Source organism: Lampetra planeri, chromosome 7 (genome assembly GCF_965212315.1).
Source record: "Lampetra planeri chromosome 7, kcLamPlan1.2.h2, whole genome shotgun sequence".
Classification (NCBI taxonomy): Eukaryota; Metazoa; Chordata; class Hyperoartia; order Petromyzontiformes; family Petromyzontidae; genus Lampetra; species Lampetra planeri.
The window spans coordinates 4479174-4500919 of record NC_136113.1 but is presented as its reverse complement, the minus strand read 5'-3'; the positions used below and the strand labels follow the sequence as shown (position 1 = coordinate 4500919).

Sequence of the window (21746 nt, the reverse complement as noted above, 5' to 3'; positions counted from 1 at the left end):
GCCGGTTGGGACGGGTAAATTGCAGTTGTTTTTTTGTAAATGATTGATGTGGCCAATAACGAGTTGAAATGAGTGTGGTTATCAAAAAAGTAACTTTTACTAACCACGAATGGGTACTACTTATGGGTTTGCTACCCATTGAGGTCCATGAACAGACACGTAGACGAACGCCACTGGGCGCTGTCAGATTTAGTAAGTGGCCTCCCCGCTGCTAATTGAAGAGCGTCATTAAGTAACCGTGTTGGGTTTTCCCCACAATTTCCAATAATACATTTTTATGCGACTGTTGTAAAGCCACTCCTGGGTGTGGGTTGTGTGGCAGGTCTGGTGCGGTTATCACTCCTCACTGATGTTAGCCGTGGCCAGGAATTGAACTTAGGCCGCCGGGTTCACAATGCAGCGTAGTCACCATTGCGCCAACGGCCCACTCAGATTGTCAAGGGCTTTGTCCACTAACACCCATGAAACACGTGCAGAAACCTTTCTTGCGTTCCTCTCCTTCCTTTACTCTTTCTACTTGACACACTTTTATCTGCACAAAGCGAAATTAGCAATACAAAATACACACAACTCATTCGTGATCTCAGAGTTAAGTAGAGCGAGCTGGTTTCGATTTTCCATTGTGCCAGTTGGGACGGGTTAGTTGAAGTCTTTTTTTTTAAGGATTGATGGCACTGTATGTCGTACAATGCAGTGGTACACGCCCCCTCACTTTCCTCTGTTGCTCGGGAGTTCGGGGGAAAGGGCACGGCTCACTGGAAGGCATAGAAACAACAACCCAGATCCCCTCTCATACTCTACAAAGCGCCACCTTCCACAACCTCCGACTGAGAAAAGGAATAAGAGGCATGTGGAACTATTTGATACACGATAAGTTAACAAAAATCGGCAATGTCTCGATTAATATATCGATAACCGTCTGTCCACATAAAAACTAAAATGTTTCTTGCAAAACCCACCAGCCGCACGGCATTCCGGGAGTGCATAATTTCAGCAGCATTAATTCAAGACAGGCAAACTCTGGACCCGGACCAGTTTCAACAAACAGTGTATTATTGGCTGTCAGATTTCATTGAAACAATGCTAGTGAACTTGCCGATCTTACAGGCCACCCTCTTACGAAATGGGTCCCACTTAGACGCAAAATCATAACATACGCAACTCAAAATAACCATCAGGGTCTCGGTGGAGAATATAAACATTATTTAGAATGTATATTTTAATTATTATTTGAGTTAAGCATAAACACAAATTTAGGTTGTCACTAAATATCTTCCAAAACAAAATAAATCTATTATAAAGTTTTTTTTGGGTTAGATCACGTAAATGTGTCGTTAAATCCACCATCACCCAACAGCCAATTAATTAAGGTTTGTCTTATAAACAAAACTTGCCAATTAGTGACGACTTCAGCGCACAGATGTGTCAGAGAGCAAACCCACAACATTTACAATTCGAGTATGACGTGTTACTGGTGATCACAACAAACTCCATCAGGCAACAGCCAGAATTGTGAAGAAGTCCTCCTGTTTCAGTCTTAACCAGAGAAGTAAAGGCGATGGCATCGCTGTGAGCGAATCAATTAATAATGTCTTTAAGAATAATTAGAACGCTTGGATTGTCATTTTAAGAATGTTGACATGCCTTTAAGTCTCTTAAAAACTTACACTACACCTCATTATGGGTACAGTACGTCTTCACATACATAAAGTAATGGGGTGGAGCGAAGGCTCAGCAGTTTACACCATTGGAACCTCATTTGCCAGTAAAAAAAATATGATAATTAGTTTTTTACCCTTTTATCTGGCAACAAAACTGACACCTTTTTTTACAAGGAGTCATGTTTACAAAAGACACCTTTTGGCATCATCTTGTCCAACACCATGTGAGACTAGGCTCTAAGGAAAGCTGTCTCGGGTGTGGACCAATCAACTTCAAGGACAGTGCATACCTTATCAGAGTTGTGTTTTTGTTTGCATTCCGACTGCAGGTATTGTGGTCAATGCAAACATGACTCCTTGTAAAAAAAGGGTGTCAGTTTTGTTGCCAGATAAAAGGGTAAAAAAACTATTATTAGCTCAGCAGTTTGTTGACTGCACCATGAACCTGGCGACCTCAGTTTGATTCCCGGCCACGTCGAACATGAGTGGTGAATTATATCCGAATTGACCAGCATGGTGCAGCATTGTCAAACCACCGACACGGCTTACGTGAGGCCTGCCAGCAGGAGATTGACAAAAGGGCTGAACATTATTCGTGCATTTTCTTGGTTCTTTCGGTAAAGTCACGTAGAATGGAAATAATAAAATCATAAAAATAAAACATAATAAAATAATTCTCACGACGTTTCGGCCACAACGCAAGCAGCCGTCCTCAGGTGAAGAACAGGTCTGTCAGAAAGACAGCGTCCTCAGGTGAAGAACAGGTCTGTCAGAAAGACAGCGTCTGTTCTTCACCTGAGGACGGCTGCTTGCGTTGTGGCCGAAACGTCGTGAAAATTATTTTATTATGTTTTATTTTTATTATTTTATTATTTCCATTCTACGTGACTTTACCGAAAGAACCAAGAAGATGAATCCCTGCAGTCACGAAAGCTTTAAATCGAAATTATTCGTGCAATGGCAAATTGTAATATATGCAATTTAACGATAAAATACAGCCATTTCTATGGTTATGTTAATACAGCACCAAAATAAGTCAAATATATTTGGCACCGTTTATTATTGCACTGAACAAGCGAGAAAAGGTCTGAGCAAAATCGCTGACTTGGCCTTCCTGCTAAGAACAAACAGGAAGCCAGAGCAGCCCAGATTGTATTGTTGGAAACTGAAAACACCATTGGCTGCACCCCTCTCCACAGACAACTCCCTCGTCAGGAAGGGCCTTACTCTGCTCCTCGGAAACACTGGGCAGGTGCCGTACGCTCCTTGGCGATTGGCTAACGAGGCCAAGTTGGCAACAGCTTGCCCGCTCATTTTTAAGACGAGTTTTTGGCAAGTGCAACACCGCCCCCTCCACACCCCCGTTCTCAATTTCTTTGGGAACTCCCTTTCTTCCTCCAAAAGAAATATAAATAAACTCAAGAGGCCAGTAAATTTTAAACATCAAACGAAAGTTTTACATGGACTGTAAAAGAGGTGTCCCCCCCCAAAACAGAAGCTTGGAGAGAAGTGAGAACAACTTCGCACGTCAAGAGGGATGAGAGACTGCACTGTGGTAATCGTGCCCTGTGGCTACAGATTTTTTTTGCGTTGGTTGGCAATAAACAAACTACACAACTGAACTTTTGTTCCATCCAGCGAGTATGGAATTTCCCTCATTTTCAAGGTCATGCAGGACAGGCAGATTACACACACACACCAGACATGCATAGTTTTGAAGGGCTCATGAATAAGTTTGCACATCACTATGAGTCTGCACGACATTGATCATGCATGAACTTGGGGAATTTGGTTAAGGTAATTCCCAAAATTGTTGACTTCACCAATTCGAAGGTGTCACAATTTGCAAGCACATTCTTGATGGCCCCCCAATCTCCTGTGACAGCCAATCCCAACTGTAACAATGTTCACATTGTGGATGCTGCATAATATTTAACATTTAATTACACGTGACAACTCTGCTTTGTGGCTACATTCGTAAGGCAACACCAAGGAAAAAGGAACATCACAATAGATTCACTAAGACCTCCTTTACCAGTGGCAAAATATAGTAGTAGATTTTTACCCTTCTGGTGTCATCTGGTCCAACACCAATGGAGACTAGGCTCTAAGGAAAGCTGTCTCGGGTGTGGACCAATCAACTTCAAGGACAGTGCATATCATTATCATTATCAGAGTTGTTTCTTTTTGTTTGCATTTTGACTACTTGTGTTGTGGTTATTGCAAACATGATGCCTTGTATAAAGGTGTCAGTTTTGTACCAGTTTAAAGGGTAAAAACTTACTACTATCACAATAGATCACAAAAGCTGACTATTGTGATGACGACGAAGCTGCGGCTAATGAATGAGACTGAACAATGAAGGACTGTGATGGTCAATACTAATTCTAGATTTGAAGGTTTCGTGACTGCAAGTATTCATATTCTTAGGTTTTTTCGGTAAAATTAAAAATAATAAAAGTAAAATAAAAATAAAGTAATATAATATATTTACTTTTTATTTTGCTTTTATTAATTTAATTTTTTTACCTACGTGACTTTACCGAAAAAACCTAAGAATATGGACAATACTAGTTTTCACGATTTTATGTTGCTGACACCCATAACAGATGACGTACACTCCGATAATAAAAGAGCATGTAAACTAATGGGACTGATGAAGAATGCATGCTACAGTGCAGGACTGTGAAAGACTACCGTGGGCTTTGGAAGACCTTTATCCAGCAGATCATGACTGATGACGAAAAAAGCTAGCGAATGGGCCCCGCTGCGAGATTCTGCAACACCGGGCTGCCTGTCAGGAGCAGTGGCCTTCAGTCTGGGAGCAGACCCAGAGTGGGCTGACATTCTCACTGAAAAACAAGCACAACTATTGACGATGGCAGCAATACTGTGAGCGGGTCGAAACATCTAGAAAGACACGCGGGCAGCAACACCACTGCTAGCCTGTGGCCTGGGGAGCAGGCAACTAGCTCACTGTACACCCCTCATGAAAACCTTCTAGCCGTAAAAAATATGTACAACAAATAAAACTAATGTCGATGGTTTGGCAGCAACACAACGCAAACACCTGACTGCACCTTGGCAGCAGGCTGGTGGCCACGCTCAGTGGTGTTGCGAAACCTTGCGGGGCCATTTCCGTGAACATTGTTTTCACGTTGAGGGCTGGGGATTTCCAGCACCAAAGCAGACGGTGAAGAACCCTGTAATTTTGACAACGCGCCGCTGTCAACCGCACCAGACACACCGGCGGGCTTTCATTCCAGGGGGATTTTACCTGCAAAGCCCGTTTCCACCATCGTGAACATTTGTATTACCTTATTTTGAAACTTCGGTAGAAAAAAAAAGTTCACAAAGGGCACATTGTTTGAAAAAGGGGGCGTGCATACATTCACAAGACTGTCATGTGGAGAATATTACATTCTCTTCCACGATGTCATTGACAAGGCACAGCTTTACACGCCAAAAATTGTAGCAAGTTTGAATGAATGCTTGACTGAAGCGCATTACAAAGTGCAATAAAAGGGTTAAAAGAAAGCATTCCCGTTTTTAGTGGAAAATTCCGTCGAGTGAATGGCCCTCGTGATTGCTGGACCGAGAGCTCGTGGCTTCCGGTCACATCGCCAGCGGTGACACCCAGTCGCGACATTTGATCGCAGCGCGCCATCCACACAGCGCCGGTGGGAATCCCGCAGGAACGGACACGCACCTTGCAAGGTGGCACCAAAAACCTGACGGCTGCTTCTGAAACATCTTCGCGTTTACGCAGGATCAAACGGGACAGGGGCGATGTTCTTCGCCCATAGATTGTAATCGTGTCACCGAGTTTAGGAAAACTATATTCTTAGGTTTTTTTCGGTAAAGTCACGTAGGTAAAAAATTTAAATTAATAAAAGTAAAATAAAAATCACGACGTTTCGGAGGCAACACAAGCTTCCGTCTTCAGGTTGAACCGTCACAGCACGATAGCTGTTGAAACTTCCTTAATACAGCTATCGTGCTGTGACGGTTCCACCTGAAGACGGAAGCTTGTGTTGCCTCCGAAACGTCGTGATTTTTATTTTATTTTTTATTTTACTTTTATTAATTTTATTTTTTTACCTACGTGACTTTACCGGAAAAAAACCTAAGAATATGAATCCTTGCAGTCACGAAAGCTTCAAATTTAGGAAAACTATTTGGTTGTCGTCGCATAACAGTAAAAACAAAAGTCTATGTGAACAAACAAACATTGGGTCGTGCTTATATCTATGTCGGCAGTCTTGAGAAATCGCTGGAAACTTCACATTTCTATGGTGGAGACTGATTGTCCTATGAGGTCGTCAACAAATATGCTCCAATGAGGACTATATGACAATCGCTGTTGCCTTTCCACAAAGCTTTACTCATTGTGATTGACCATAGAAAGAAGTTGAGTTGAGTCGACCCCAAAATGGGAGTTGAGCTCGTGATGTCCTTGATTGAGGTGCGGGGTTGGCCCTAATAGAACTGTGGTCGTCTACAAATATGCTGCATTTATTAAGCTCTGTTACGGCACGACAATGTTGTTAAACCGAACAATAATAATAATTAGAATTGACAAAGAACTAGATGTAATGCCAATTGCAATACAATACACTTTACCATAAATTCATGGACGGTACAGTAGTATATTACTGTAGACAGTGAATGTATAAAGACATGGCTAACATATGTATGGTGATTTAATTGTATAACTTATCTGCAATTATTTCTTACCAACCCTCATTTCCCACAGCAACATTTCAACGGCCATCGTTTAAATGTTATTGAGCACCAAATCTGTTGCCACTTATTTCAAGACTACTGTGTAGTCATACGTTAACCAGGCACAGAGGAACTATCAAATATATTGCCCGAACTAATTCAACATTTTCAGTGACATGTCATTTTCGAAATCCCTGTGACAACTTGCCTTACATAACCAAGGCCAAGGAATTAGGCCGCAATCTGATGATTGTGACTTTCTGAACCACAGGACACCCAGTACGATGCGTCTCAGTCACGCGCTTCGCTTGGTTACCCTTACAAACAGGAAGTGACGCAGTGGGGCATTTGTAACCGAAAAAAAAAACAGCTCCTGGCCATCCACGTACATGTTTTACCTGTGGCTGACAGCGAGGCATCCAGAACCCAAACACACCCACGCACTCCTACGCTCAATTCTGACACATTTGTGAGTCAGTTCCTGTGTAAACAAGGGTGCCAGGGCCTCCATAGCAGAGGCAATTTGGTTTTGTTCATCTTTGTCACCCCGAGCACACAATGTCAAATAATTTTATCTTACCAGCCACGTATGAGCCAAACAATTCCTTTTAAGGGTGCACACATATCCGTTCCCGGCCACAGACAAAAAAATCCCAGAGCCCCAAGGGACAGTGCAGAGCGAAGGCATTACCTGGGTACTTCACACCCTGGGAGTTTCGACATGAACGTATAATTGCAGCAACACTCACAAGCACTAAATTGGGCTAATTCAAATAAGTGTCACTTGTTCATTAAGCCAGCGACCTCACATTAGGTAGGATGTGTTTTTTAAAACAGATAACCTTCACCCTTTAGTACTCTTGCAACTCTTAAAATGGGCTTTACTCCAACAGCCCCAAAATTCCTGAGACGAATTCTATCAAAAAGCAGTCAACAGGTTAGGCCTCTCCATCCTGTCCCATAACACATCCCTAGACAGGCCACTGACGTAAGAGTAACATCCTTCCCGGAACCATTATTTGCCAAAGAAAACCACGTGCAGTCTCCAGCACCCCCATCACTACCACACACAAAGATCCCCCATACAGCCACACATATCGTTGGGGTGAGCATCATCTATTAAGGCCAGGATGAAACACAAAGGCTTTCAGCACCGTGCCTGGTCACTTTTGCCTCCCCAGTTTTGATATCAAACCGTAACAAGGCCGAGTTTTGTTGGGGAGGCTCAGAACATATTTATGCATTACGTTTGTATCACTTGCCAATGGTGTTGGTCTCTATATTGGGTTCAGAGCGCAGCGCGCAAACCACTGCACCACCAACCCCCACGAGAACACACGCAAATGTGACGTTCAAGCGCGCCGCACGTAATCAAATCGTCGCAACTTGTTGATCAAAGCACAGTCCTGCTGCCAATTAATACCCAAAAAAGACACCAGCACCAAATAAAAAGTGGTGCAGTCATTTCAATGTTTTAAAAGTACTGTAATTTTTTTAAGTTTGCAAGGCGATTGCAAACATTCAACACGTGTTATTTGCATCTGGCTTATCAGCCACCGAGATGCCTTTCTTCTTGTCTCTGCTGTGGCGCGTGGGTTCCACGTCCGCCAGGCATGTGGGATATGGTCACATGACAGCAGCCTTCATTGGCGCCAGACACCGAGAGATGCGCGACTCTGGTCCCACACACGTGGCACTATGGGACAGTGTCCGAGACTACTGGAGAGACTGTGCACATGTGACTTAAACAGTGCAGCTTTTCATTTCGTTGGGGGCAAGAAAACGATGAAAAGCAGAAACTTTTTCGTGAGATTGCTGGTAAAAGTAGGATTTAAAAAAATATATACAACATGGACAGTGCCTTGCTATAAAGCTACAATTTGTACGACATATTTTGGAGGTATAATGAACGTCCAGACATAGCATCTCGCAGAATCACGTGAAAAACTTTTTACTCAAAATTTGGTGTTCTCCAGATACTGTATTAATTACAACTCGAGCAGGGAAATGGACACTGGACAGACCACGTAGCAATGTGTAAAAACTGCATTGCTACGACCCTAATATGTTAAAAGCATAACCATACTATACATATAATGTATGCTCTTGAATGTGATCTTTAAGCTAACATTTTGGGTTTTTTCATGGAGTTAATGAAGATGACGAGGATGATGGTGCAATACAATGACACTGGTTGATGACTGTTTAATGATGACAGTGATTGAATATGATTAAGATTATAAAAAAGATTAGACTAATGGTGATGCATATATGTACAGTATGTTGAACTTCTTTCGCACCGTACGTAACCAACCGTGCTAATCGGAGGTGCGGGGTAAGGTCAACAAACCAAACTATATGGACATCCCCGGATGAAGATGCTATTAATATTGACAGTGGCGATGCCCACTGAGAACATTTTCACGACAACTACAATGGTAAGCATTTGTATAACGATGAAACATCACATTAACAATGAACAATGTTGGTTAACGTGATGAGCAAAATGAGTTTGAAGATTAACAAAGATGACAGCGGTGATAGTCTCCATGAGTTTGTCGTGGCCAAGATCAATTGCGAGACCAGTTAACACGTGAAATTCAAACATGTTCCATCGAATCCCACCTAATTCCATCATCACCGCCACCACCCGGCTCACCATTGCAGGACTTGAGGTCACGGTGGATGATATTGACGATGGCCTCATCGTGAAGATACTTCATCCCGCGGGCGATCTGCACGGCCCAGTCGAGCAGAATGTGCGGGTGGATGCGGCGTCCGGCCAGGGCCCTGTTGAGAGCGCCTCCGCGCGCATACTCCATGATGAGGCACAGGTTGGGCGCCTGCAGGCACACGGCTTTCAGCGCAATGATGTTCGGATGCTTCAGCATGGAGAAGAGCTTCCCCTCCTGCCTCACGTTCTCCATCGTCACGCTGATGTCCTCGTCGGGGTCCTGACGAGCGGCCTTCACGGCCACCTCCTCGCCACGCCACGTGCCCCTGTAGACTTTGCCAAATCCTCCGGCGCCAATGATCTCCTCCAGGGAGAGCTCCGCGAAGCCCACCTCGACCGGAGGATCCGCGAACAAACCCGGCGGCCTCTCGTTGTGCAGCTTGGCGTAGCTGCTGCCCCGAGACTTGCTGCACGTCACGTAGTTGCTGGGGAAGATGCCCACCCTGTTGTTGAGCTTGCCCGTCCACCAGCCCACGTCGCCGGACACCTCCGAGTCCTTGGAGAGCACCTCCACCATGTCGCCGGGACGCAGCGTCAACTCGTCCTCGGCACTCGCCTCGTAGTCAAACACGGCCGTCCAAAGTGGGTTGGTGCAGCTGTATGGCTGCTCCTGCTGTTGCTGCTGCTGCTGTGGATGCTGCTGTTGATGTTGTTGCTGCTGCTGAGAATCGCTGTTGCGCAGTGAATCGCGGAAACTTTTGGTCCGAGAGAAAATCCCCTTGAGAGGTTCCATGGCTCCGATGTGGCCTCAAACGGGGCCCCGATCTCACGCTACGTGGCCATGAACAATGTAAATCACCTTCGGCGCGACTCAAGTCTCTACAGACATCTGCTGAACCATCTCGCCGGTCTCTGCGGAACCCCACGTCACTGACAAACACAGCGGGAACGCGCGCAGCTCCACGTGAAGAGGGTCCCCATCAGCACCTGGAGACGGCACCAGGAGTGGTGGTGGTGGGTGGTGGGGGGTGGTGGTGGTGGTGATGGTGGCCTCGGGAGACTTCCACTCAACTCAGCGCCCCCCTTGCGCGAAGCGCGTCTCTCAGTCTCGGGCCACGAAACTCTCGCCCGCGTCCTCTCCGAACGGAGCCGCGTCCTCGTCCATTCAAGTCGTCCTCCGCGTCGTCGGACCCGATCTCAGCGAAGCCAGGGACAGCGATCTCAGGACCCGATCTCAGCGAAGCCGTGGACAGCGATCTCAGGACCCGATCTCAGCGAAGCCGGGGACCCGATCTCAGCGAAGCCGGGGACAGCGAGCGAGCGAGCGAGTGGCTACGGTGGAGCGAGGTGGGGAGCGAGGAGCGGAGCGAGCACCACCGACGGGGCCGGCTCTGTGGGTGTGGCGCGCCGGCTCGGAGCGTCACGCGCCCCGGCTGCCAAAAGCCACCAAATGTGCTGCTCTTACACGCCCACACCAACCCCTCTCTCTCTCTGTCTCTTCTAAAAGTCTCTCCTCTCTTCTCTCTTTCTCTTCTAAAACTATATCTTATCTCTCCTCTCTCTCTCTCTCTCTCTTCTAAACGTATCTCCTCTATCTGACTCTATCTTCTCTCTGTCTCTCTCGTCTGAACGTATCTCCCTCTCAGTCTCCTCTTATAAAGCATCTCCTCTCCCTCTTGTAAAACTAGTTCCTCTTGCTCTCTTCTCTCTCTCTCTGCGCAGTGCTTTTAGCGCCACAGCGCGTCGATTTGTAGCGTTTATTTTCATTTCTTTGCTGGTGACTTTGTGTATTTCATATTGAAATCGCCTCCAGTGCTTTTGCTGCTGGCGGCAATGAATGTTGCTTAAAAGTCAAAAGTCTCTCTTCTAAAAATATATCTCTCTTCCTTCTACCTTCTCCCCCGGCGGAAAGACTCAGCTCCCCCCTCCGTGTAGCCTTCACAGACTGTAGGAGCAAGTGCTGCCACTGCTTACCTGTCATAAACCCATACGGGTTGTCCCGTATTCTTGTACAGGGAAATTGAAAATCTAGAATTAAGGGACATTGAGTTTTCAGGTCCAGCCGTTTAAATAGGGCAACATTTGTTTAATGTGTTGTCAATTTGTTTATGTTTCTCCCTTGCGATGGGACGTTGTAGGATGCACGTTGAGATGCTTTAGGGCACGGGGGTGACCAAATAAAGTCTGAATTGGTCTGTAATAAGGCAGAGGGCACTGATTAAGGGGTTGACAGGTATGCACCTACGAATGTCGTCGCGGTACGACGAGGGGGATGGGTTGGCCAACAACCAAGCCCGACCGCCTTTGTCTCCCCGGTGGCGATGCTTTTTCTGTTCACACACCGCACCAGGTACTCATTTGAGGCTGAGTCGACCTAGGGGGTGGGATTCGAACTCGGGTCGCCGGGTGTGTAGCGCAGGACGGGGTGGTGATGAGAGACACCGCGGAAGACCCCACAAAGACAAAGACCCCCCGTATAGCCTGTAACAGACTGTTGGGGCAAGTGCTGTTAGCGAGCACCTATGAACGCCGGCACGGCACATGAGGGGGTGGGCGGCCAGCGCCACGCCTGACCGCCTTTGTCTCTCTCGTGGCGATGTTTACAACACCGCGCCGGGTACTCGTTTGAGGCTGAGTCGACCTAGGGCGAGCCCCAGAACCGGTTCAGATAATCGTCACTGATGGGAATGGAACTCGGGTCGCCGAGTTTGTAGCGCTGGACCGGCGGTGGTGAGACACCCACAGACACGCGCACCACAATCCACGCTCTCACGCCGCCATCTGGCGGGGGCTTTGAGAGAATGGATCTCTTGTTTTGGTTTAACACGTCGTCAGGCTTTCGAGACCAATAATTGATCCATAATCTTTTTTTTTGGAGTTAGATCGCGTAAATATATCTGTGTCGTTAAAGCCGCCACCACCCGATACGGCCAATTAGTAAGGGTTGTGTTGTATATATTGGGTCTTGAAAAATGTATAAAACATTAATAAATAATCAATGAAAATTGAACAATGTGTAATTTTAGAAATTATGCTAAAGTATACAATTATGCAACTTATGCAAAACATACATTATGCTAATTATGAATGTGTTATTGCATCAATTTATGCAAGTGAATGTAATTATGCTAATATATGCAATTATGATAATTCATATGTTTCGGTGTTTTTTGTGTATCATCAATCGGGATAATATAATGAAGGTTTAATTGTATTAAGTTATGCAAGTGTATGTAATTGTGCTAATTAGGCTCTGCTTCGTTGTCGAGGGTTGTATTATCAATCAGGATAATACAATGATTCTCGCTTTAGCTTTTACTGATTATGTTTTAGTGTGTTTATGTCAGGTCTCAAAATTCAGATCTCTCCGTCGGATACAGTTCCTATAATTAAGATTATTATGCATGAACTTAGGAAGGCACCACTCAGACTCTTCTGTGTTAAGCAACTTTAATATAAATAAAACATAACACTCGAATATGCGAACTCTTATGCGAGGAACGTCAACACAGTATTCCTGGAGATGTCCTCTTCATTGATCCGTACATTTAACCCTCAATGATTACGTTTGTTAAACTGGGTAACAGAACAATTGGCTCATTCCTCAGAGTAAGGTGAGCATATTCGGCGATGGGAAAAAGTCCTTAAAAATTTATGAGACAATATTCATACGAACAGTAATAAAGAAACGTCCCGAAAGCAAAAGTAGACCTCAATGAATTATTTGGTAAGATTATGCAATTCACGAAATGTGCCTGTTTGTCGAGCAAATGCTTATCAATTGGCTAAGGCTTCAATAAATTCATGGGCAAGATTCTGTGATCAAAAGAAAGATTTTAACACAATAGTCTCCCTGTGAGTGTGTAGATTCGTAACATAGCTGTTTATAAATGTTAATTTCATCAATGCATTCATTGGTACAGATTATGAAATTAACAACAAGAATGACTGAAATACTTCTAAACGACCATATCCACGTAACTCAATGGGCAGCAATGCTTTCCACGATCAGCTAATAGTTGACGCACCACCTTAGGATGGACACCCTTTTAGAAACACAAAGATAACTTTGGAGTAATCTTATTAGTCCCAATATGTGCGTTATGTGTGTCTTGGTGTATTGTCTCCTTGCTCAACTCTTTGCGTTAAACAGACGCCGAGGTGGGGGCGTTTCTTGTCCCAAAAATGCGTTGGTTCCCTGCTGAGCGATGAGTCGTGTGTGTGTGTGGGCGTGCCATCCACACGGCGCTCGCTCTCTCTTGGCGGCAGCTGCCGCCAAGAGAGAGCACGACGCTTGTCTTTGAAGGTGCCCGATTGCGCTCGCAGCTCGTTCGCTGGTTGCCAGTGCTGACACTCTTTCTAGGTTGCGCCGGTCACGCTCTCTCCCTTGCACCAGGCACGGTTGGTCCTTGTAGACCTGACCTCTGCAGGAGTGTGCTCGGCTTCCAAAACCGCACGTTCGTGGGTAGTCGTTAGCCACTGCTGCTGGTCCTGTGCGATGCTCGCTTGGTCGATGCTTGGCGCTTTTCCGCCCTTTCTCCAGGTTGATTGCTTGTCGTTGCTCGTCACTCTTTCTCTCTCTTTCTCTCTTGCTGCAGCTACTGGTGGGAGCTGGCACTCAATGTAGAATACAACTTTTAGCGATGCTTCGTCTGTCAGCGCCGAACTCATACTCGGTGACACATCGCTACTCTGCAAGCCTCGCCATCCTTGGTCGATTGCGAGGCCCACCCACCGGAGCTTGCCGCAGCAAGACTGAATTGTGTGGGCTGTATTCTTGCTTATATTTGAAATTCTCCTACCTCGGCTCACCTCCTCACAAGGGAACAGAATTCGTTTGTTTTCGCCCGGTGTACGTGCGTGTGTGTCTGTTCTAATGTATTGAAGTAACTGTTAAGTCTCATCAAGGTCTGGTTCCTGTCCCCCTTCTCAAGCCATCTCGGCAACTGTGGAATCATGCTTTCAATTGCCCCTAAGTGTGTTTTTCTGCAATAATTAATCTGTAAGGAGGAGGGGTTCCTTTTGTCAGGCTGCGTTCTCCCCCCCCCCTCTTCCCTCCCGGTTGGAGGTGTTACATTTTCTTGTCTCTCACAAAGAGGGACGCCGTCTCTTGAAGTGTGACCTCCCGTTACCATGTTTTCCGTTCACTCTTATGGGTTGTGAGTTGAGAGAAAAATAAACATTTTTTTACACCCCTAATCTTAGTATGTATCCCTTGTTGCGGTGTTGACTCTTTAAGTGACTCAAGGTATGTTTTGAGCAGTGTTTACAGTACGTCCGTCGTGGTTTGGAATGAAAGGCGGTTGGGAGGCTCTGATTCTATGGAATACATATTATCTTGGTTGTGTGTGATTGATGTGTTTCGCATTGTATTTCTTCTGGATGGCCGTTGGTCTAATACTTCATAATTATTATTTGATTTCGATTTAAAGCTTTCGTGACTGCAGGAATTCATCTTCTTGGTTCTTTCGGTAAAGTCACGTAGAAGGGAAGTAATAAAATAATAAAAATAAAACATAATAAAACAATTCTCACGACGTTTCGGCCACAACGCAAGCAGCCATCCTCAGGCGAAGAATGAAACACCCCAAGCTTGGAGCGTATATTTAAGCTGGGTTAGAGGGGGGGGAGGTGGGAAGAAGAGCGCCTAAATAAAACAATCTGCATATCAAGAGGAATTCAGCATATGGAAAATGCGTAGGAGGTGGGCGGGGGGGGGTTCCAAATCAATACTATGCCCGTGCATTATGCAGGACCAGCAGCATCAAAGGGGGGGGGGGGAAGGGGGGGAGCATTAACAAAGGAAAGGAATGTCAATAGCATGTAGCTGTAGTTACTAAACAACCACGTAAAAAACTACAGTATAAACTGCATGACAAACTTAAGTATAAACTACATAGCATCATCAGTAAACTTACTATACTCTACAATAAGCTGAGTTACTAACAGTAAGTAATACATGAAAAATTCTACGTTGTAAAAAATTATATAATATGCTTCCATCTAAACTTTATTCTCTTACATCACACGCGTCTATATGTAATTTAATGTTGGTTTTGCAACATTAAATTACATTGCCTATGGAAGTATATAGTACGGTATAGACGCGTGTGATGTAAGAGAATAAAGTTTAGATGGAAGCATATTATATAATTTTTTACAACGTAGAATTTTTCATGTATTACTTACTGTTAGTAACTCAGCTTATTGTAGAGTATAGTAAGTTTACTGATGATGCTATGTAGTTTATACTTTAGTTTGTCATGCAGTTTATACTGTAGTTTTTTACGTGGTTGTTTAGTAACTACAGCTACATGCTATTGACATTCCTTTCCTTTGTTAATGCTCCCCCCCTTCCCCCCCCCCCCCTTTGATGCTGCTGGTCCTGCATAATGCACGGGCATAGTATTGATTTGGAACCCCCCCCCGCCCACCTCCTACGCATTTTCCATATGCTGAATTCCTCTTGATATGCAGATTGTTTTATTTAGGCGCTCTTCTTCCCACCTCCCCCCCCTCTAACCCAGCTTAAATATACGCTCCAAGCTTGGGGTGTTTCATTCTTCGCCTGAGGATGGCTGCTTGCGTTGTGGCCGAAACGTCGTGAGAATTGTTTTATTATGTTTTATTTTTATTATTTTATTACTTCCCTTCTACGTGACTTTACCGAAAGAACCAAGAAGAATTATTATTTGGTTTATGTTAAACCAAGATTTGTGATCTACCATAGTTGTTACCACAGGTATTCCGAGGGTTTTATTAACTCGTTCTCCGTCTGTGTCGCCAGGGATCCGTGCTTCTTATTCTCGAGTTATATTTGATATCCTGAGGTTGGAGATATAACTAAGTTTTTACTTAAGTTTTCGTGGCTACTGGAATTCATATCCTTTGGTTCTTTCGGTAAAGTCACGTAGATAGAAAGATACAATAACCAATATATGAGGTGAATAAGGGTTAAATTAAAAAAGTAGTAATAAAAGCCACTAATGTAGACTGCAGTCTGGTTTTTAATTTGAGTGTGTACTGGCAGTCTATAATGTCTATTTATTCTTGTTAAGTTTCAAACTTTTACCGTAAAAAAACGGTTGTAATGTTCGTTTGCCCTGTTTTGTGTCTGTGTTTTAAGCCCCCCACACTGCACCGGGGTTTTATTACATTTTATGGCTTATCTCTAGCTGCCTTCTTGTATGGCTTGTGAGAGGCAACGGGGTGAGGGTGTTTTGTTACAGCTTTTTTGTGCCCCATGCTACACCCCGATTGATTATTATTTTTAAAAAATATTGGCAGAATTATTCTTAATATAAATTTTTGGAAAAAGGCCTATATATACAACAGTTGCCACGTAAACAAGCTGACTATTCAGAATGTAAATGTTGTGGATGAGCTCTCCAACACACCGGTGTGCTGTACTAGTAACGAATTGCCATCAAACCTTACTAATTGGCTTTTTTTGTTGTTCGTGGACTGAACATATTGGGCGTGTTGCGCGTTGTGCATTGCAACAGCCCTTTTGTCAATCCACTGCTGGATGACCAAATCCTCACACCGTGCGGGTGGTCGTGGGGGTTATATGACCATGACCTCGCCACGATGGTCAAGGCAGAGAAGGCAGATAGATCTCGAAGTGGCGAACATATCAATGCAGAACCGTGGATTCGTTTTTATTTTTGCCACACTGCCGTCTGCTGGCCATGACATAGCCCCAGCACTCATAGCGCAGTCCATACATGAACGGAATAAATAAATAAATATAAGATTATTCGCGACATTCTTACAGCGCACATGCTTTCGCGAAGACGCTCTGTGGTTAAGCTTCGCAGGCTTTGCTGGACATTTCCGTCTTGACTCTACAGCTCCTGGAACTGGTGAAAGAGTTCGAAACGAATGACGAACAGTGACCGGCACAGTTCGAAAGTAGCTGGGCCGGCCACCGCAAAATTGCGGGTTCTTAGAGCGTGGGACCATCACCCGGTGACTATCATTGTGGGTTGGGCACCGCGGGACGACAACTGTAGGATGATCATCATGGGCTGGTCAGCGTGGGATGATAACTGTGGGATGATCATTGTGGAATGCTCATCGTTGGATGATCATCGTGCGCTGGTCAAAGTAGAATAATTATTGTGCGCTGGTCAACGTCACCATGGAACGATCACCGTGATACTTTCATCGTGCCCTGGTCACTGTGTGCTGTCGGTCGGAGTTGACGGCGACTGGAAAAGGCGAAACCCGGTACGTACATATCAGCCGGGTAAGACGAGCAGGTTGATGTTAAACATTACGGCGCATTTGTACTTACGCGATCTAACCCAAAAAAAACGTTATGATGAATAATATTGGTCTCGAAAGCCTACGTGTTAAATCGAGATAACCAATCTACATAATCAGTATTATACTCTTAGGTTTTTTCGGTAAAGTCACGTAGGTAAAAAGAAATAATAACAATAAAAATAATAAAAATAATAATAGAAATAAAATAATAAATCACGACGTTTCGGAGGCAACACATTATTTTTTTACCTACGTGACTTTATCGAATAAACCTAAGAGTATGAATCCTTGCAGTCACGAAAGCTTCAAATCTAGAAATAATCAGTATTATATTCACGTCTGTACACACGTGTCCTCGAACTCGTAAACCGCTACACCAATTGCAATGAACGAGGTTTCCATCGGAAGCTTAAGTTCATGAGAACAATGTGGAAATTACAACAACAAAATCCCCAATAAAGTGAATTCGGATCAATTGCCCCGGGGCTGCTTATCTGTTCTGTCATTTACAATCTCCATATGCGTGACACCAGCCCCGTTTTAAAATCGCACGCCGGATAGGCGCGGGTCGTTTTGGAGGGGTTCGTGTACTCGGAGGTGTGGTTATCGCATTGGAAAACATATAAAATCCAGGTTATTTTATTATCATTGACATGTCATTGTTAATTAATATAAGAAACGAAGGGAGTTGCCGTGGTGTGAGAGTTATCACTTACGGACTTGTAGTTCAGAGGTCGCTGAAAAATTAGTGGAAACAATGGGGCACTTTTTTAAATGAACCCCCCCTCCAAACTTCTGTCCGTCCAGCAGTATATATTAAATAGGTACAAAGTTTGTTAATAGGAAGGTCGAGTGTGGTTGAGTAATGTGTGGGCTAACTCCCGCTTCTTCTCTTCCATGCTGACCTGACGTTCTTAGTCAATTGTAGATCAAATCACTTATAGCGCTCCCTCTCGTCCAGACCATTCGGCAAGCAGTTGTACGAGTAAAACATTGCAGGGCTGCAGCTTTTAACTGAGATTCGAACGTGCAACCGAGTCGTGTCTGTACTTTAGCACGTGCCAAACAGTGCATTGATTCCTAACATTCGCCTGGGAACGACTTCTGGTTCCTGACTTTTAGAATGATGAATTGATTCTGAAAACAATTACCGATTTACCTGCTATCGTTTAATAACCCTAGACTATACTGAGATCGGAAGAGGAACACGTGATCAGAGAGCATGTAAGCTATACTGGCTGTTAAGAAAAGTGGAAATGGGCAGGATGGAGATAACTCGATGGAGATGGAGCATTGAAGTGAGCTGTTTTGCGGGAGCGAGATAGAATGTTACATCGCGTGATCATGATCATCCGTCACTAACTAACACATTCCTGCGGATGGAGCTGGTAGGAACGTTGGGTTGCTCGGTCAATGGCCAGGGTCAATGGCGGCGTGGTGTATTCCACAAATATGCCCGACTGTGAGGGCGGGTACAAGCCGGCGTGAGTAGGTTAAACGTTGAGTTTTATTAAGGGCACCACGGGGTGACCAGCCCCTCCCCACCCAGCCCCACCTATCCCACCCCCCACCCAGCCCCACAATCCCCACCCAGCCCCTCCCCACCCTCACCACCCAGCCCCTCCCCACCCTCCCCACCCAGCCCCTCCCCACCCTCCCCACCCAGCCACTCCCCACCTTCCCCACCCAGCCCCACCCTCCCCACCCAGCCCCTCCTCACCCTCCATTCCCCACCCAGCCCCTCCCCACCCAGCCCCTCCCTGCACGACGGACGGACACAATAATCCCCTGTGAGCTGGTGGAACCAGTGGGTTCCTACCAGGATAACATGGCTGAAGATGACATACATTTTGTAACAAGGTGAGAGCTTACAGAGAGAGGTGCTGAGTTGCAAAATACTGTACAGTGCACATTCTCTATGTAAAAAAATACCTTATTGATAATTATCATACAAATATTTAAAAAAAAAACTATTACGTAAGTTTACAGTTACCTATGTAAAATGACAGTATACAGCAATACATCATGTTTTCTGAGCTGATCTGGTAGTTTTGTGGGCAAACAATGCGTGGACTATCGGACAGGGGTTCATTTCACGACCAAAATGTGAAAATACCTGTTACGTTGGTTACAGAGCAAAGCACGACCAGGTGTGACCTGGGTCACATCGCTAGAGTGGAGTGAGTGGCCTTTTAAACCGGTTTTTCTACAGTACAGGCAAGCATCGTCCTCAAAGAACTGTTGAGACCTACACAAGACATAACCTGCTCAGGGTTTGCCTGTTGAAACACATTATCCTGGTCCTGAAGGCTCATTTGCTGATGGATGATGACATTTGCTGATGGATTGATGTGAATGTCTATTTATTTTGTGGTGTTTTTTGGCAGTGAAACAGACCTCTTGTCTATTCATTTACTAACTATTATAGTCAAGACTACTGTCCCCTTGTTTGCTGCATTGAAAGAAAAAACGTCTCGATCACTGCTGTTCCAAGAGTATCTATGATACATTAATAGCCGACCCAGCATGCACATATCAACCGAGTCTATATAAGTGGAATGTGTATGGGCGACTCTTGTCGTCCACAACCTCAGGTGACACACAATATTGTCCGGAACTTTGTGATCCAGCGTGTTTGGAGAGAGGTAAATTATGTTTGTGTTCGGACAAAATATACAAGTACAGTGTGGTGTACATGTTTTCTGCAGGTGAATCTGACATGTATATTTAACTTGTTTCTTAGTGCTCACCATCACCATTCAGAGGCTATAATTGAAACATTACATAACACTGGTCAACAAAAAAAAAGACCTTTTTTTCTGGCCTGGACTTTTGCAGCTGTTTTAGACTAATTGCAGGGTGCTGATTCCAAATCTGATCTCAGATTTGTTCTATCACATCTCATTTTTATATATCGGCATACCCCATTTTCATTGCTTTTACTCGAAATTAACTCTGTCACTTATGATTGCAAGTTGTTGCGAGTCAGTGACTGCTTTAGTGTTAACATATGGTGCTGTAATTTTAGGATAGTGTGTTTATAATATAATTTTATGGTAATATCCACATTTATTTAATATTTTTCTTCTGAAGTTTTTATTGCAAATGCAATATTTGATATCTCAAAAATCTGATGTGATAGACAAAAACTGATGCCAGATTTGGAATCAGCACCCCAAAATTACCTTCAAACCGTTGGAATACCTTATGCCAGAAAAAGTGTGTTGACCAGTGGAATGTACGTGAGAGGCTGTAGAGATGTGTCGATAGCGCAGGGTCTTTGTCCACCTTGTAGCAGAGGGCGCACTTTATCAAAGCGCATGTGCGGGATGAAAAGCACAGGAGAGAGATACACTGAAAAGTGGTGGCCAATTTGTATCTCTTGTTTGGCAGAAGTTTTTTTTATAAATTGAACATTTCTAGTAGTAGGTTTTTACCCTTTTAAACTGGTACAAAACTGACACCTTTATTCAAGGCATCATGTTTGCAATAACCACAACACAAGTAGTCAAAAAAGCAAACATAAAAAAGCAACTCTGATAATGATAATAATATGCACTGTCCTTGAAGTTGATTGGTCCACACCCGAGACGGCTTTCTTTAGAGCCTAGTCCCCATTGGTGTTGAACCAGATGACACCACATTTCTGTTAAGTAACCCCGCAGAATTAATCATGAACATTTTGGTGTTTTCAATGTTTTGTGTATTCAATTCACAACTTAGTGCTTTATTCTTGTAAGAACTTTTATCACTGTTCGTTTGCTTTGTTTGGCATCATCATGTAGTGATTCCAAAGAACACAGGATGAGATGTTACTATCCTTTGTGCAAGCACTTCCAAGAGTTCATGAACAGTGAGCCTGGTGAAATTTGGGGAGCGCATCGTCAGTAGTGAACTTTTGGTTCCTAGGGTGTTTCGGCCTTTCATACTATACACCCTCCCCAAAGGCGGCCAGCGACAGGGTGATCAATCCTACGCTTGCTTCCCATTCCCAATTAGTCATAGGAGTTGCCTTGTTACACTAACTTGTCAACCCATACCGGTTACCCGTATTCTTGTACAGGGAAATTGAGTTTTCAGGTCCGTACGGCGTACAGCCGCTTCAATACGGGCAGAAAAAAACGAGTTATATTTGTTTGTGTTTTTCCCTTGTGATATGATTTTGTAGGATTAACGTTGAGATTTTTAAGGGCACGGCGTGACCTACAAGGTCTGAATTTGTCTGTAATAAGGGGTTGACATGTATGCACTTATATTACGGGGTGGGCCCAGTCTCAACTGACATGCGTGAAAAAAGAGCTTTTCAGATCATCGGATTCCTCCAGGAATTTTTTTCAGATTCTGATTCACCCCCCACCCCACCCCCACCCACCCCCACCCCCACCCCCACCCCACCCCACCCTCACCCCACTCCC

General features: G+C 44.5%; 1 protein-coding gene across 4 annotated transcripts in view; it reads right to left on the bottom strand.

Moving 5' to 3' along the window:
- LOC144719812 (mitogen-activated protein kinase kinase kinase 10-like) overlaps positions 1 to 10920 on the bottom strand; it is a 54912-nt gene extending 43992 nt beyond the window's left edge. For all 4 annotated transcript variants that reach the window (XM_078596014.1, XM_078596017.1, XM_078596016.1 and 1 more), the window contains exon 1: positions 9046 to 10920. In XM_078596014.1, the coding sequence (XP_078452140.1) occupies positions 9046 to 9853 (808 nt within the window). In that variant the 5' untranslated portion in view covers positions 9854 to 10920. The remainder of the gene's footprint in view (positions 1 to 9045) is intronic.
- Positions 10921 to 21746: the final 10826 nt, after the last annotated feature.